The 13,562-nt window shown below is 34.5% G+C and overlaps 1 protein-coding gene across 1 annotated transcript; it reads left to right on the top strand.

The window, feature by feature from the left end:
• The first annotated feature begins 11,267 nt into the window (after nucleotides 1-11,267).
• Nucleotides 11,268-13,287, top strand: LOC133036790 (uncharacterized). Its single transcript, XM_061113528.1, has 4 exons — nucleotides 11,268-12,186; nucleotides 12,476-12,752; nucleotides 12,843-12,930; nucleotides 13,018-13,287. Exons 1-4 carry the CDS (start codon nucleotides 11,268-11,270, stop codon nucleotides 13,285-13,287), a joined length of 1,554 nt encoding a protein of 517 aa, XP_060969511.1.
• The last annotated feature ends 275 nt before the right edge of the window (nucleotides 13,288-13,562 follow it).

Here is a 13,562-nt window from a genome sequence, read left to right as displayed (position 1 = left end):
GTTGCTTTGTTTTAATGTTAATTTTAAAAGTTTATATTTTCTTTAAAATTTATAATGGTTATGTACATAATTTTTTTAAGTGTTTTAAGTATATAGTGTAGTTATCATGATAGTTTAAATAGTAAATATGAGTATATATAATTTTTTAGAGTTGGTTTATATGATGGATGATTGATATTTATGTTGTTGTGAATAATTTGTTTAGTAAAAATGTGTATAAATTGGTAACGGAAATAGCATATATGTTTGTTGGTATTTGATAGTAGAGTATATGAATATGTATTTATGTATATTGAAATGTGACACTAGTGGAATAGTCAAGTTAAACTAGTGTATATTATTAATGCCCTTGTAAGTTTTTTTAAAAAAAGTTTTCGAGAATTTACAATTAGTTATTCTAGGGTAATGTTTATTCATTTTTAAGTGTTGCAATATATACATATATAAATTAGTTAAATTTTCTTTTCTATAATTGTGTAATAATTATTTTAGTGTAATGTTAAATTTAAAAATTTGTATATTACTAGTTTCTTAGCTAATTAGATATGATACAACTTAAAAACTTTTTAAATATTAGATGTGTAGAAAATGCAAATATAATTTTGTTTTTTATTTTTTTTTTGAAAGAAAAGATAATTGTGTTGATTAAACTTTAAGTTGTAATATATACTAACTTTATTATTATTTTGTGTAACATAAAATTGAAAAGTTTAGTTTAGGATATGTACATTAGTGATTACAATTAAAAAAAAAAAGAGTTTTGTTTAAATAGTTTATGATATATATTGTGTAACTAAAATTTTAATTTTGTAATATGTATGTGGTATTATTATTTTCTTGACATATTGGATAATATAGTAAAATTTTAATATTGTAGGTTGTGAATTTAATTAGTAAGGATTCATTTCACAAATTTGAAGTGAAGTTTGTTTGGTGGTTCATTAAAAGATGTGTGTACAATCACTCATTTATTTACTTAACGACATAATATTGTTCATCTTAGAAGAGTTTGAATATCTTAAACATCCATTCATAGTGAAGTAGGTTTTGAGATTAAGTGTGTGTTGCGATGATAATGGAAGGTTGAAACTTGTATGTTATAGTGAAGTAGGTTTTGAGAAATTTGTGTGTTGCGCGCGGAGATATAAGGAAGAAACTTATTATACGATATTTGTTATTTGTAGATATAATATATGAAAGTGGAAAATATTATAGAAACAGAAAAAACTCTGGCCAATTTTCAATTATATTTATTGTGTGTTGTTTATCATGTTTTTTATTTGTTGATATAGGTACTTATAAAATTGGAAAATATAATAGAAACAAAGGAAACTCTGTCCAATTTTTAATTATGTTTATTGTGTTTTGTTTATCGTGTTTGTTATTTGTTGATATAGGTACTTATAAAATTAGAAAATATTATAGAAACAGAGGAAAATCTGTCCAATTTTTAATAACATTGAAGATTTATAAGTACTAAAATAATTTAACATGTTTAAAAATTGCTTTGATATAATTTTTAACTTATAATAGCATTAAATTATTTTAGGTAATTATAGATTAATATGAATAGAGATTAGATGAAAAAGAATAAATTGTCAAAAGAGTATGAAGATGGAGTTAACTATTTCATGAATTTTTCCATGCAAAATAAAAATGATCTTACTATGATATCTTGCCCATGTATGAAGTGTGACAATTTAAAAAAATTAAAGGTTGTAGATGCAAGAGGACACTTATACATAAGTGATATAGACCAAACTTACCAAAAATGGATATGGTATGGTAAGAGTGTGTCTCAACCGTCATTTCCGAAAAGAGCTCGCGAAAAGGATGTATCAGATAGGAACTTTCACATTGATATGGTTCACGATCTAGAAGAAGTGTTTGCAGACCACCCAGATGAATTCATAAGAATAATTGAAGAATAAACAAAATTTATTTATACTCGGTCTAAGTATCTTTTCTTATGGACTCACACAAATATGCTGAAATATATTCTATTGTATCTGTAATATTTGTGGTAACCTAAATATTGAGATTAATATTTGCATTCAGTGTCAGTAGGAAAAATTGTTATAAGAAAAATATTATGTTTGTATTTGTAAGTATTGTGATGAATTTGTTTAGATTTTATAAAAGCAGATTTGTGCTTGGAAAATTATCAATAAAATAAATGTCAATGGTGGGAATTAATTTTAACTTCAAAATAAACCTAACCCCTCAAAATTACAACTTATTTGCATTTTTTTCCACCTTTGATATATATGAACATCAGATGCCATTATAGCTATTTTATAGTTATTGGATTATCATTCTATTCTAATATGAAACTAATAATCATAAGTAATAATAACTGGTCCTCAAGCCTTAACAACATGTTGTATAAAGTTAAAATACACACTTGTGTTAAATGATTAGCTTCCTAAATAACATTGGAAAAAAAAACTTATTACTTCATCCTTGTTGTAAAGCATATCATTTCTCTTCATTATATTAGTTAACAAAGCAGTGATATTTACTACTATTTTGATTAATTTCAACATAATTTTTTGAGTTTACAACATTATTTTTGTGTTCTGCACATTAATATATGTTGCTTTAATGATTTTCTTTCGTGCAAGTTGTTGATACTCTTGAAAATATTGCACTTGAGGGGATAAGCCATTACTAAAAAATGAGGATTGGGAATAAAAAATAGTTGGTTGTTACTTTCATGAGAGGAGATATCATTGGTTACCATACTTGTAAAGTGACCAAGTTGTGTATGTTACGTTTATTTTTGTCTATTTATTTTGAAAGATTTTTTTTTTTTGATGAATCAGAATTTCATTGCTCCAACAAACAATTAATACAATCTAAAGACTATTCGAAGTCTGTACAGGTTCTATACATTCTCTCCTTTTTTTTCCTTTGAACTTGTATGCACTATCTAATTACAAAGAAATAAACCACTCATAGTCTATTTTCGCTACTATTTTAGGCATCACATAAGTGATCCTAGTTTTGACTTGCCACTTTACTTCTTGGATCAATTGCTGCACTTGAGTGCTACTTCCCTGCCAGATTTTACAATTTATGGTTTTCCATATGTGGTACACTAAGGCTGCAATGGCAGCAGCATAAACAGCTTTCAGAAACTTACTTATTTTAGCTCTGTTAATCCACCGGAGCACATCCTGCATGGATGTGGTTGCTGCTCTCCAACAAAGCCATGCCTTGATTTGTCCGAGGCAGTCCTGTGAAATCTGCAGCAGAAAAATATATGAGAAGTTGTTTCTTCTGAATCTTCACAGAGAATGCATTGAGCATCTGCTGTAATTTGAAACTTGACCAGCCTCTGTTTGGTCTTTAATCTGTTTAACATTGCTAGCCAAAGGAGAAAGCTATGTTTAGGAATGTTCATCCTCGACCATACTTGTTTACTCCAATGACATAAATCATCTGCTGTTGTTAACACTTTATATACTTCAGAAACTTTGCAATTTTGAGCAGTGAACTGGTTGTGGCTAACTTTCTCTTTCCATTCATCTTTGAGTTCAACAATTTTCCTCCAATACCAGCTACTTTGAATGGGAGCCTTGTACTCCCACCAAGATTCTTTGTTAATATAGACATTATGCACCCACTTCACCCATACATTATCTTTTTTTGAAGCAATTGCCCAAATATTTTTTATGACAGCAGCTTTGTTCCATTCATGAATACTCATGAAACCGATTCCATCAGCTTTCTTAGGCTTGCACATGTTCCCCCATGCAACACTTCCAGGGCCTGCCATTTCACTTTGTCCTTTCCACAAGAAACTCCTACAAACATCTTCAATATCAGCAATCACTCTTTTGGGTAGTATCATTACTTGGCTCTAGTATGCATGTATAGTAAGCAGGACTGAATTGGTCAAGACAGCCCTACCAAGATATGAAAGATTCCTAGAATCCACACCTTTATTCGAGCAATCATCATGTCCACTAGCAGCTTGCAATCTTCCTTAGAGATTCTTTTTGCAAAGATGGGAAGGCCTAGATATTTGAATGGGAGATCTGCTCTTGTAAAACCAAACATATCAACCACCCTTTTGATTTCAGTCTCATCCATGCCATTGCAATATATTGCTGATTTATTCTTGTTTGGTTGCAGCCCAGAGGTGTTGGAGAATAACTTTAGGCCTTGGAGCATTCGGTAGATGCTTTTAAAATCACCTTTACAAAATAAGAGTACATCATCGGCAAAGCTCAAGTGATTTAGTTTAAGATCACTGTATCTCTCATGAAAAAAAAATCTGTCTTTTCACCTACTCTCTTCATGATTCTACTAAGGTACTCCATTCCAAGGACAAAGAGCAAGGGAGACATTGGGTCTCCTTGTCTTAGTCCCCTTCTAGCTTGGAAGTAACCATTCATAGAACCATTGAACATAAGTGAGAATCTTGGTGTTGTGATACAAGTCATGACAATAGCTATAAACTTTGGTGGGAAGTTGAATGTTGTCAAAACTTCTTCAAGAAAATCCCAACTCATGGTATCATATGCCTTTTGAAGATCCAATTTAATCATACAATTGGCTTTGTTTGATTTCCTTCCATAGTGCCTTATGAGGTCTTGACAGATCATGATATTATTAACTATGAATCTTCCTTGGATGAAACCGCCTTGAGTTGAAGCTACTAAATCTGGCAATATACTTTTAAGTCTATTACAGATAAGTTTAGTAGCAATTTTATAAAGTACATTGCAGCAGGCAATTGGGCGATAATCACTTACCAAATTTGGGCATTTACTCTTAGGGATAAGAGTAATGACTGTAGAATTGATCTCCTTTAGTAGATGCCCAGAATGAAGGAAGTCAAGAATTGCATCAGAAATTTCATCTCCCACAAGCTCCCAATTGTCTTGATAAAAGTAACTGCTATATCCATCTGGACCTGGAGCATTGCCTCCTGGTATGCTAAAAACTGCCTTCTTCACATCTTCTCTTGTGAACTGAGCTAAAAGAATCTCTCTGTGTGTGTATCATTGATTATCGACCCACTCTTCATTACTTTGGTTGAAACGTTTGTCCTCCCCTCTATGCTTGAACCCAATAACTGCTGATAATAGGCAAGAAAAGCTGCTGTAATACCCTTAGAGTCCTCCACTCGAATACCATCTGCATTAATCACTGATAAAATCTTGTTTTGATTCCTTCTCTCACGGATGCTGAAGTGAAAAAGTGCAGAATTTTTGTCTCCGTCTTTTATCCAAGCCATTCTAGACTTCTGTTGCAGAAAAGAACAATAGTTTTTATGAGTTTCAGCATATACCTTCCTTGCTTTAGCTTCTTGGTTCTTGCAACTCATTGTTCGGAGGATCTTTTTGAAGCTGAGTTTGACACTCGACTAATTCCTGCTTTGCTTCGAAATCTGCTACTTGTATATCTGAAAAATGGCATCTGTTAAGCTCATTAAGAGCAGGTTTAAGAGCTTTCAACTTAGCAATAATCTGATACATTTTAGTGCCCTGAATTTTTTGATTCCAAAATGTTGACATTATCTGTTGAAAGCTAGGATGGGAGGACCACATCCTAAAGTACTTAAATGGCTTTCTTCCACTTGGGAAAGTAGGATGAATGGATACCACTCTGGTGTATGATCGAGCAAGCCTTCTGTAAGGAAAATTGCTTCTGCGGTTGGAAAAAGCTCTATCCAAGCTTCATTAGCTAGAACTCTGTCGATCTTGGAATAAATTCTATCTTCAGCATACTGTTTATTGCTCCAAGTAAAGAAGCTTCCCGAGTATTTAATATCTTCTAGTTGACAATAAGAAACACAATTAGCAAATGCAGTCGAACTGCTATGTCTTAACCTTTCACCTATACGCTCATCTTTGTTAAGTATGTCATTGAAGTCTCCTAGTACTAGCCAAGGATCAGTACTAGAAAAATCTTGCATTCCCTTCCATAACTGTTGCCTGCCTTGCTCTTCATTGTAACCATAAACAAAAGTTGCAAAGAATTTTATTATTTATTATGTACTATTTGTATAGAAATTATTTTTATTTGATATTTGTGGTATGAAATTTGGTTATTATACACATGAATAATATTGGTAGCATGAGAATTTTTATCTCTAAAAATAATATATTTTTTCTTAAAAAATGACCTATCTCGAAGGGCCTAACCCACCGAGATTGCTCACCTGTCTCGGAGGGCTAGGCCCTTAGAGATAGGTCATTTTTTAAGAAAAAAATATTTATTTTTAGAGATAAAAATTCTCATGCTAGCAATATTATTCATGAGTACAATAACAAAATTTCATACCTATCTCGGAAGGCTAGGCCCTTCGAGATTGCTCACCTATCTCGGAGGGCTAGGCCCTTCGAGATTGCTCACCTATCTCGGAGGGCTAGGCCCTTCGAGATTTCTCACCTATCTTGAAGGGCTAGGCCTGCTAACATTACTCAATCTCAGTGCTCTTATTTACGGCAGACAATGACCGCCGAGATAGAGCAGTCCAGGGGTTGGGCCCACCGAGACGGGCCCAATTTTTTGTAGTGAGTGTTACTGGAACCTGAGGCTAACACTTACGTTTCTTCTGGCATGCTTAGATATGTCGAAGATCTTGAGTTCTTTTTACGTATTTCTTGTGGAAAGTAATCATTTGCCAAACTTATATCCACCCTTCAAAAGGTCATGTTGAAACAGAAGGCGAGCTATGACAAGAAGCTGAGTTTGGATGTTAAGGACTAGTGCAAATACACAACGTATGGCTTTGTACTTGTAGTACAATATTTGGCGTACGAGACCATTTTAGTTGTTAGGAAGAGGTATTGTACGAATCAGGGGATTCAGTTTTCCAAGATGCTTAGCTAGACTAGCGAGGGTGAGATTGGGAAGAAGGAGCTCGATGCATTATTTTTTGAAATAGGTATGATTTTTTCTTTTATGTTTAGAGCAATTATTCAAGCGAAATGTTTGGAATAAATATTGAGAATTTGCCAACTTAGGCCACAAAAAGTTAAGTTTTTCATGAATTCCTTCAAGAATCATCTCTGCTTCAAGAAAAGCAATTTTTGCCGGCGCAGTTGACCAATTGCGGCGGCAAAAGTTGTCAGCATTAATGAGATGCTGAATTTGGGATTGGATTCAGCTATACCTTTTACCGGCGCAATGAAATGCGCCGGTAAAAGATGAATACTGAACCGCCAAATGGCGCGAACACATGTCCAATTCTGTAAGGCTTTTACCGGCGCACAATTGCGCCGGTAAAAGTTTCCCAAATTTTGGTGGGAATGTTAACCGCCCTCGTGAAAATTTGGGGGGAAATAAAACGCGTGGTAGGTGGGGTTACTTTTACCGGCGCATTACTGCGCCGGTAAAAGTGTTAAGCCAAACGGTGCGTTTGGTTTTAGGGTTATATGACCACTTTTACCGGCGCAATTCAATGCGCCGGTAAAAGTGTTCATATATCCCCTTCGACAAGCAGAGCCCATTTCTGCTTTTTTTTTTTCAGAAATTTTTTTTTTTCTCTCAAAAAATTTCTCCTTCATCTCCTTCATCCCTCTCTTTCAATCTCACTCATTCTCACTCAATCTCACTTCTCTATCAATCTCACTCAAAATCCCACTCATTTCTCTAAAAAAATTTGTTTTTTTTTTTGGAAAAAAATCCCCACCGCCGGCAGCCACTCACCACCGTTCGTCGGGCACCACCACCGGCCGCAGTAGCCTCCACCGCACACCCCGAAGCCCCACCTCCTGGTATTTTTTAATTTTTTTTTGAAAAGTTTATGTAAATGTGTATGTGTATGTATGTATGTGTATGTGTATGTGGATGTGGATGTATATATGTGTATATGGGTGTATGTATATATATGTATATGTGTATGTGGGTGTATATATGTATATATGTATATATGTATATGTGTATGTGTATGTGGGTGTATGTATATAGATATGTATATGTGTATATATTTTTATGTGAGAGTATATGTAAATATGTGAGAGTATATAGGTGTTTATGTGTGTATATGTATATGTGTATGTGTTTATGTGTGTGTGTATGTATGTGTATGTGTATATATATTTAAGTTTAAGTATAAGTGTCTGTATATATATTTATGTGTGTATATGTGTGTTGATATTTTAATTATTGAGTTTTATTTTTATGAAATTAGGTCCGTTGTGGCCAGAGCTCGAAGCACCGCCTCCTGCTTGTTGTTGTCATTTTTGGACTGCTTCAGGTTTGTTTTTTTTTTCTTTATATTAGTAATTAATTTAATAGTTTTGTTATAAGTTAGTATGCCTATACATGTTAGTGAAGTAGGTTCTGTGATAAAATACTGCAGTCTGATCGGTGGTGTGATTTATTATTTTTCATATGTTGTTATCGAAAGTTTGTTTGTGCTATATTGATAGGTTTTGAAAATTTTGAGTTTACGCTTTTTAAGCCGTTATGCTGCCCAAATTTTGGTAGATAGTTATGTAATGTAATTTTTAATTTAAATAAATTAAATAAAAATTTGTAAAATAATGTATATCATAAAATATCAAAAGTATTCCAAAAAATGTATTTGAAATTTTTAAACTTTATAATATTCAATTTAAATAAATAAAATAGAAAAATATAAATTAGTATATATTAAAAAATATAATAGGTAATCAAAATATTTGTTTTAGTAATCTTTAATTTAAATTAATATATATTATAAAATATAATAGGTAATCAAAATTTCTTTTTTATTTTAAAAAATTTGTAATCTTTAATTTAAATAAATAATATTAAAAAATTAGTATATATTATAAAATATAATAGGTAATCAATTTTTTTTTTTTAAAAAAAAAAATTTGCAATCTTTAATTTAATTGAATAAATGTCAAAATTGGTAATTACTAATTATTGTTTAATTTTAAAAAGTAAGTAAGTGATGAACTTTAAAAAGGTTGTAATTTTTAAGTTTAATAAATAAAATAGAAAATTATAAATGAATATTTATTACAAAATTGAAAATGAAAGCAAATGATATTTTGAAGATTAAAAATTTTGTAATTTGTAATGGGAAATTTGATTTTCTATACTTAAAAATGGTCAATTTTTTTTAAAACCAATACATTTTACACTACAAAAAATATGACACTTTTTTCAAAACTCCAAAAATACCCCCCCTCTCGCTCTCTCTCTCTCTCTCTCTCTCTCTCTCTCTCTCTCTCTCTCTCTCTCTCTCTCTCTCTCTCTCTCTCTCTCTCTCTCTCTCTCTCTCTCTCTCTCTCTCTCTCTCTCTCTCTCTCTCTCTCTCTCTCTCTCTCTCTCTCTCTCTCTCTCTCGGACCGAACAAAAAAAAAAAACAAATGCACATGATCCGATGGTCGGACCACATGGTCCGATGGGTCCGATTGGTCGGACCCATCGGACCATGTGGTCCGACCATCGAACTATATGTTTTTTTTTTCGGTTCGGTCGAGAGAGAGACGAAGAGAGTGAGAGGGGGGTATTTTAAATAAATTAAATAAAAAGTTATAAATTAATGTTAATTATAAAATTTAAAATGTAATGAAGTGATATTTATAAATTTTAAATATTTATACTTATAATTTAAAAATAAAATAAAATAAAATTTTAAAGTAATTATAGTAAGAATTTAATCTAATTAGCATAAAGTAAGTGTAATTATAAAGTAAGTACAAATGAGCATAAGATATTAAAATAGCATAAAATTAAATTTTTATTATCGTTTCTTGATCTCTTTGGTTATACACCAAAGATAGGATAGTAAAATTGTATTATCACATAGTGATAATTTTTTTTTTTTTTTAAATTTACACATGCACGAAATACCTTAGACCCGTTTGGAGAGGCTGAGTCAGTAAGGACTCTTAAATACGCTTCTCCAAATTATCCAGCTCGTTTGTCCGCATGGATAGTTTGGGCTTGTTTTATACTTATAGTATGATCTATTGCTTATTTGATTATTTCATTAGTAGATATTTTGGTACAACGTCTTCTTACACGTTCTTGTAAGTCGGCAAACTTAATTACTACAAGTTTGCTAACTTATAAGAAGCGTGGGGAAAATCTTCTTAGAAATTTTTACAAAAATGAAATAATCTTAAGAGCGTAGATTGCACTATATGTATATTACAAACCTGAATGGGATAGGTTCTTTACCCTTTTAGTAATGGAGTGAGAAGGTGGATTAGGACACTTGCACATTTTTTTGTTTGTTTTTAAATTGTTTTTGTTAAATACTTCGTAGTGGAAGATGCCTGCCAACCGAAGTTGGATGAAGGCGCACCGCGCTGCGAGTTTCGAAGTGGCGTTGACGAGTTCGTTGCGGTAGCAACGAACCATGTGAACGCTGACGGATTAGCTCGATGCCCATGCATGCGGTGTTTGAATGTCAATTTTCACACACCTGCAACTATAAGGGTTCATTTATTTCTCAGCGGGATCCAACCTTCGTACAACCCCTGGTATTTCCACGGGGAGACTTTCTCTCGGCCGCAGAGTTGAACTTCCGAAAATGACGAAGAGGAAATGGCGGATGTGTTGGCGGACATGTTAAGAGGGGACCACAGGTTTGACGAATCTGCTAACACTACTGATTCTTTCAATGAAGCCCCTATCAACGACAACAACAAGTTCGATGACTTGTTTAAGGAGATGGAGGGCCGAGTTATATCCGGGTTGCAAAAAATCAGCCCTTAATGCCTTTGGTAAAGCTTATGCCTTTGCAAGGTTTTGAATAGGTGGAGCAACCACTCTTTCGATATGTTCTTGTCCATCTTGATTGATCTATTTCCGGAGGGGACAAAATTACGGTCGCATTATGAGTCGAAGATGCGATTGCGCAATCTCGGTTTGGGTTACGACTCACTAGATGTGTGCAAGTATAATTGTGCTATTTTACGGAAGGAGAATGAGAAGAAGGAGTTTTGCCCTGTATGTGGCGAATCACGATGGGTGAAAAGAAAGGGTAAGGGGAAAAAAGTTCCTCACAAAGTTATGCGTTACTTCCCACTCACACCTAGGCTGAAACGATTATATTGCTCAAGACACACTGCGGAGGATATGCGGTGGCATTACTCGCAGAGACCAAAAGAAGACGGTGTGCTTAGGCATCCTGCGGATGCTGAAGAATGGAAGCAGTTTGACCGCCTTCATCCGTCTTTTGCTGTTGAACCTAGAAATGTCGAGGATTGGCGGCGACGGTTTAATCCATTTGGCAACATGAGCAACTCTTACGGCTGTGGCCGATTATTTGTGTCCCCTATAATTTGCCACCGTGGAAGTGTATGAGTTACGAATCGTTGTTGTTGACCTTATTAATTCCAAGTCCATCATCTCCTGGGAAAGACATAGATGTATTCATGAGACCGTTAATTGATGAACTGAAACAGTTGTGGGAGACGGGTGTTGAAACCCGAGATGCCTACAACGGAACTGTGTTTTCAATGCGTGCGGTAGTGTTGTGGACAATAAATGACTTTCCTCCTTATGCTCTAATGTCTGGTTGGAGCACAAAAGGGTATATGGCGTGTCCCACTTGCAATGAACATACTCCTTCCATTGGCCTAAATAGTAAGATTGGATATGTTGGCCACAGACGCTTTCTCGAAATGAGTGATCCGAGAAGGAGAAGCAAAAAGTACAATGGTAAGCCTGAGAAGAGAGCACCACCTCCTGTATTGACGGGGGATGATATTTTATCTCAATTAGACCGAATTCCATTGACTTTGCCTGGAAAACACAAACAGTTCGGGGGTGTGAAACGGAAGCGTTCTAGTGAAGAGCTCAATTGGTCTAAAAAAAGTATTTTTTTTGAGCTTGAGTACTGGAAGTCAAAGTCCTTACGACATAATCTTGATGTAATGCACATTGAGAAAAATGTGTGTGATAGCTTAGTAGGTACTCTTCTAAGTATCGACGGGAAGTCAAAGGATACCGACAAGGCGAGAATGGATTTGCAAGACTTGCAAATACGACGAGAGTTGTGGTTGTATGAAGACCGGAACGGGAAGTGGAAGAAGCCTCCAGCTAGTTACACACTTAGTGTTCAAGAACGGATTGAATTTGCAGACTTCATAAAGTCTGTACGATTTCCTGACAGTTTTGCAGCAAACTTAGACAAAAATGTCAACTTGGATACGGGCAAGATTTCCGGGCTCAAATCACATGATTGTCATGTGTTGTTACAATGTTTACTACCGGCAGGTATCCGTAAGTTCTTGAAAAAAGAAATCCGGGACACAATCATTGAGCTGTGTGTGTATTTTAAACAATTATGCTCAAGAACACTTCATGTTTCGGATTTAGAAAAAATGCAAACAAATATTTTAACTATTTTGTGCAAGTTAGAAACAATTTTTCCACCGGCCTTCTTCGACATAATGGTTCACGTAGTTATGCATCTCCCTAAAGAAGCTATACTAGGTGGACCAGTGCAGTACAGGTGGATGTATCCCATTGAGCGCTCAATGTCTGTGTACAAGCAATATGTCAGGAATCGTGCCGTCCGAAGGCTCTATTGCTGAATCTTTTGTGGTTAATGAGGCATTAACCTTTTGCTCAATGTACTTTCGGGAAGTGGAAACTCGATTCAACCGTCCTGACCGGAACAATGACATTGTCCAAAACATGCCAACTCGACAATTTTCTGTATTCAAGCATGTTGGTCGACCCCTCGGTATGAGGACAGTCGACACCTTACCCATGCAAAGCAAGCGTAAGGCGGAGTGGTACATTTTGAACAATTGCACAGAGGTTGAACCGTATATCAAGTAAGTATAAATTCCATAAACACAAACACACAATAGTCGACTTCATCTAAAAAATTCTTAACTTACTAATAAGTGGATTACATTATATAGTGAGCACAAGGAGTTGCTTCAAGCAAGGGGTGTAGGCAATATTGAGACAGTGCAAGAGACTGATTTCCCTGAATGGTTCAAAACTCAAGTAAGCCTTGTTGCCTCTCAATACTGTTAATATTGTTCTCAATAACTGTTCAACTTTTCTTAACTTAATATTTTCCCTGATATGTAGATTAATGAACTACGGTTGACCAACCAGGGTGCAGTGTCAGATGAGTTGTATGCTATCGCTAACCCAGCGAATACAGCAATTTATTTTTATCCAGGGTGCATAGTGAACGGTATTAAATTTTTGGTCAAGGAAAGGGATGATAACCGCAAAACACAGAATAGCGGTGTCATGGTCCCCGGTGAAGATGGCCAAAATTTTTACGGCACACTTGAAAAAATTATGGAGTTCACTTATTTGAAAGATTGCAGTGTTCTCTTATTTTTTTTGTAAGTGGTTTGACACTAACGGGAGTAGAATGGATAGTGACGGTGTTATTACTAGCATCTGCGTCAACCGACAGTGGTACCAAAATGAACCGTTCATACTTGCATCTCAAGCAAAATTGATCTACTACATTCCTGATTCAAAGAACGGTAAAGACTGGCTGATTGTAAATGAGTACATACCGCGCAATGTTTGGGACTTCCCGGACACGGATGGGGAGACACCCTTTGTACGGAAAACAATTCGGTGAAACCGAGTTCGTTGTTCAACTTCCACAGTTG

The sequence above is a fragment of the Cannabis sativa genome, chromosome 4, assembly GCF_029168945.1.
Source record: "Cannabis sativa cultivar Pink pepper isolate KNU-18-1 chromosome 4, ASM2916894v1, whole genome shotgun sequence".
Lineage (NCBI taxonomy): Eukaryota > Viridiplantae > Streptophyta > Magnoliopsida > Rosales > Cannabaceae > Cannabis > Cannabis sativa.
This window is presented reverse-complemented; position numbering and strand designations above follow the sequence as displayed.

Coding starts and splice junctions, on each gene's coding strand:
- LOC133036790 (XM_061113528.1), top strand. CDS start 11,268: ATGAGTTACGAATCGTTGTTGTTGACCTTATTAATTCCAAGTCCATCA. Junction 12,753..12,842: donor GAGGTTGAACCGTATATCAA/GTAAGTATAAAT, acceptor TACATTATATAG/TGAGCACAAGGAGTTGCTTC. Junction 12,931..13,017: donor CTGAATGGTTCAAAACTCAA/GTAAGCCTTGTT, acceptor CCTGATATGTAG/ATTAATGAACTACGGTTGAC.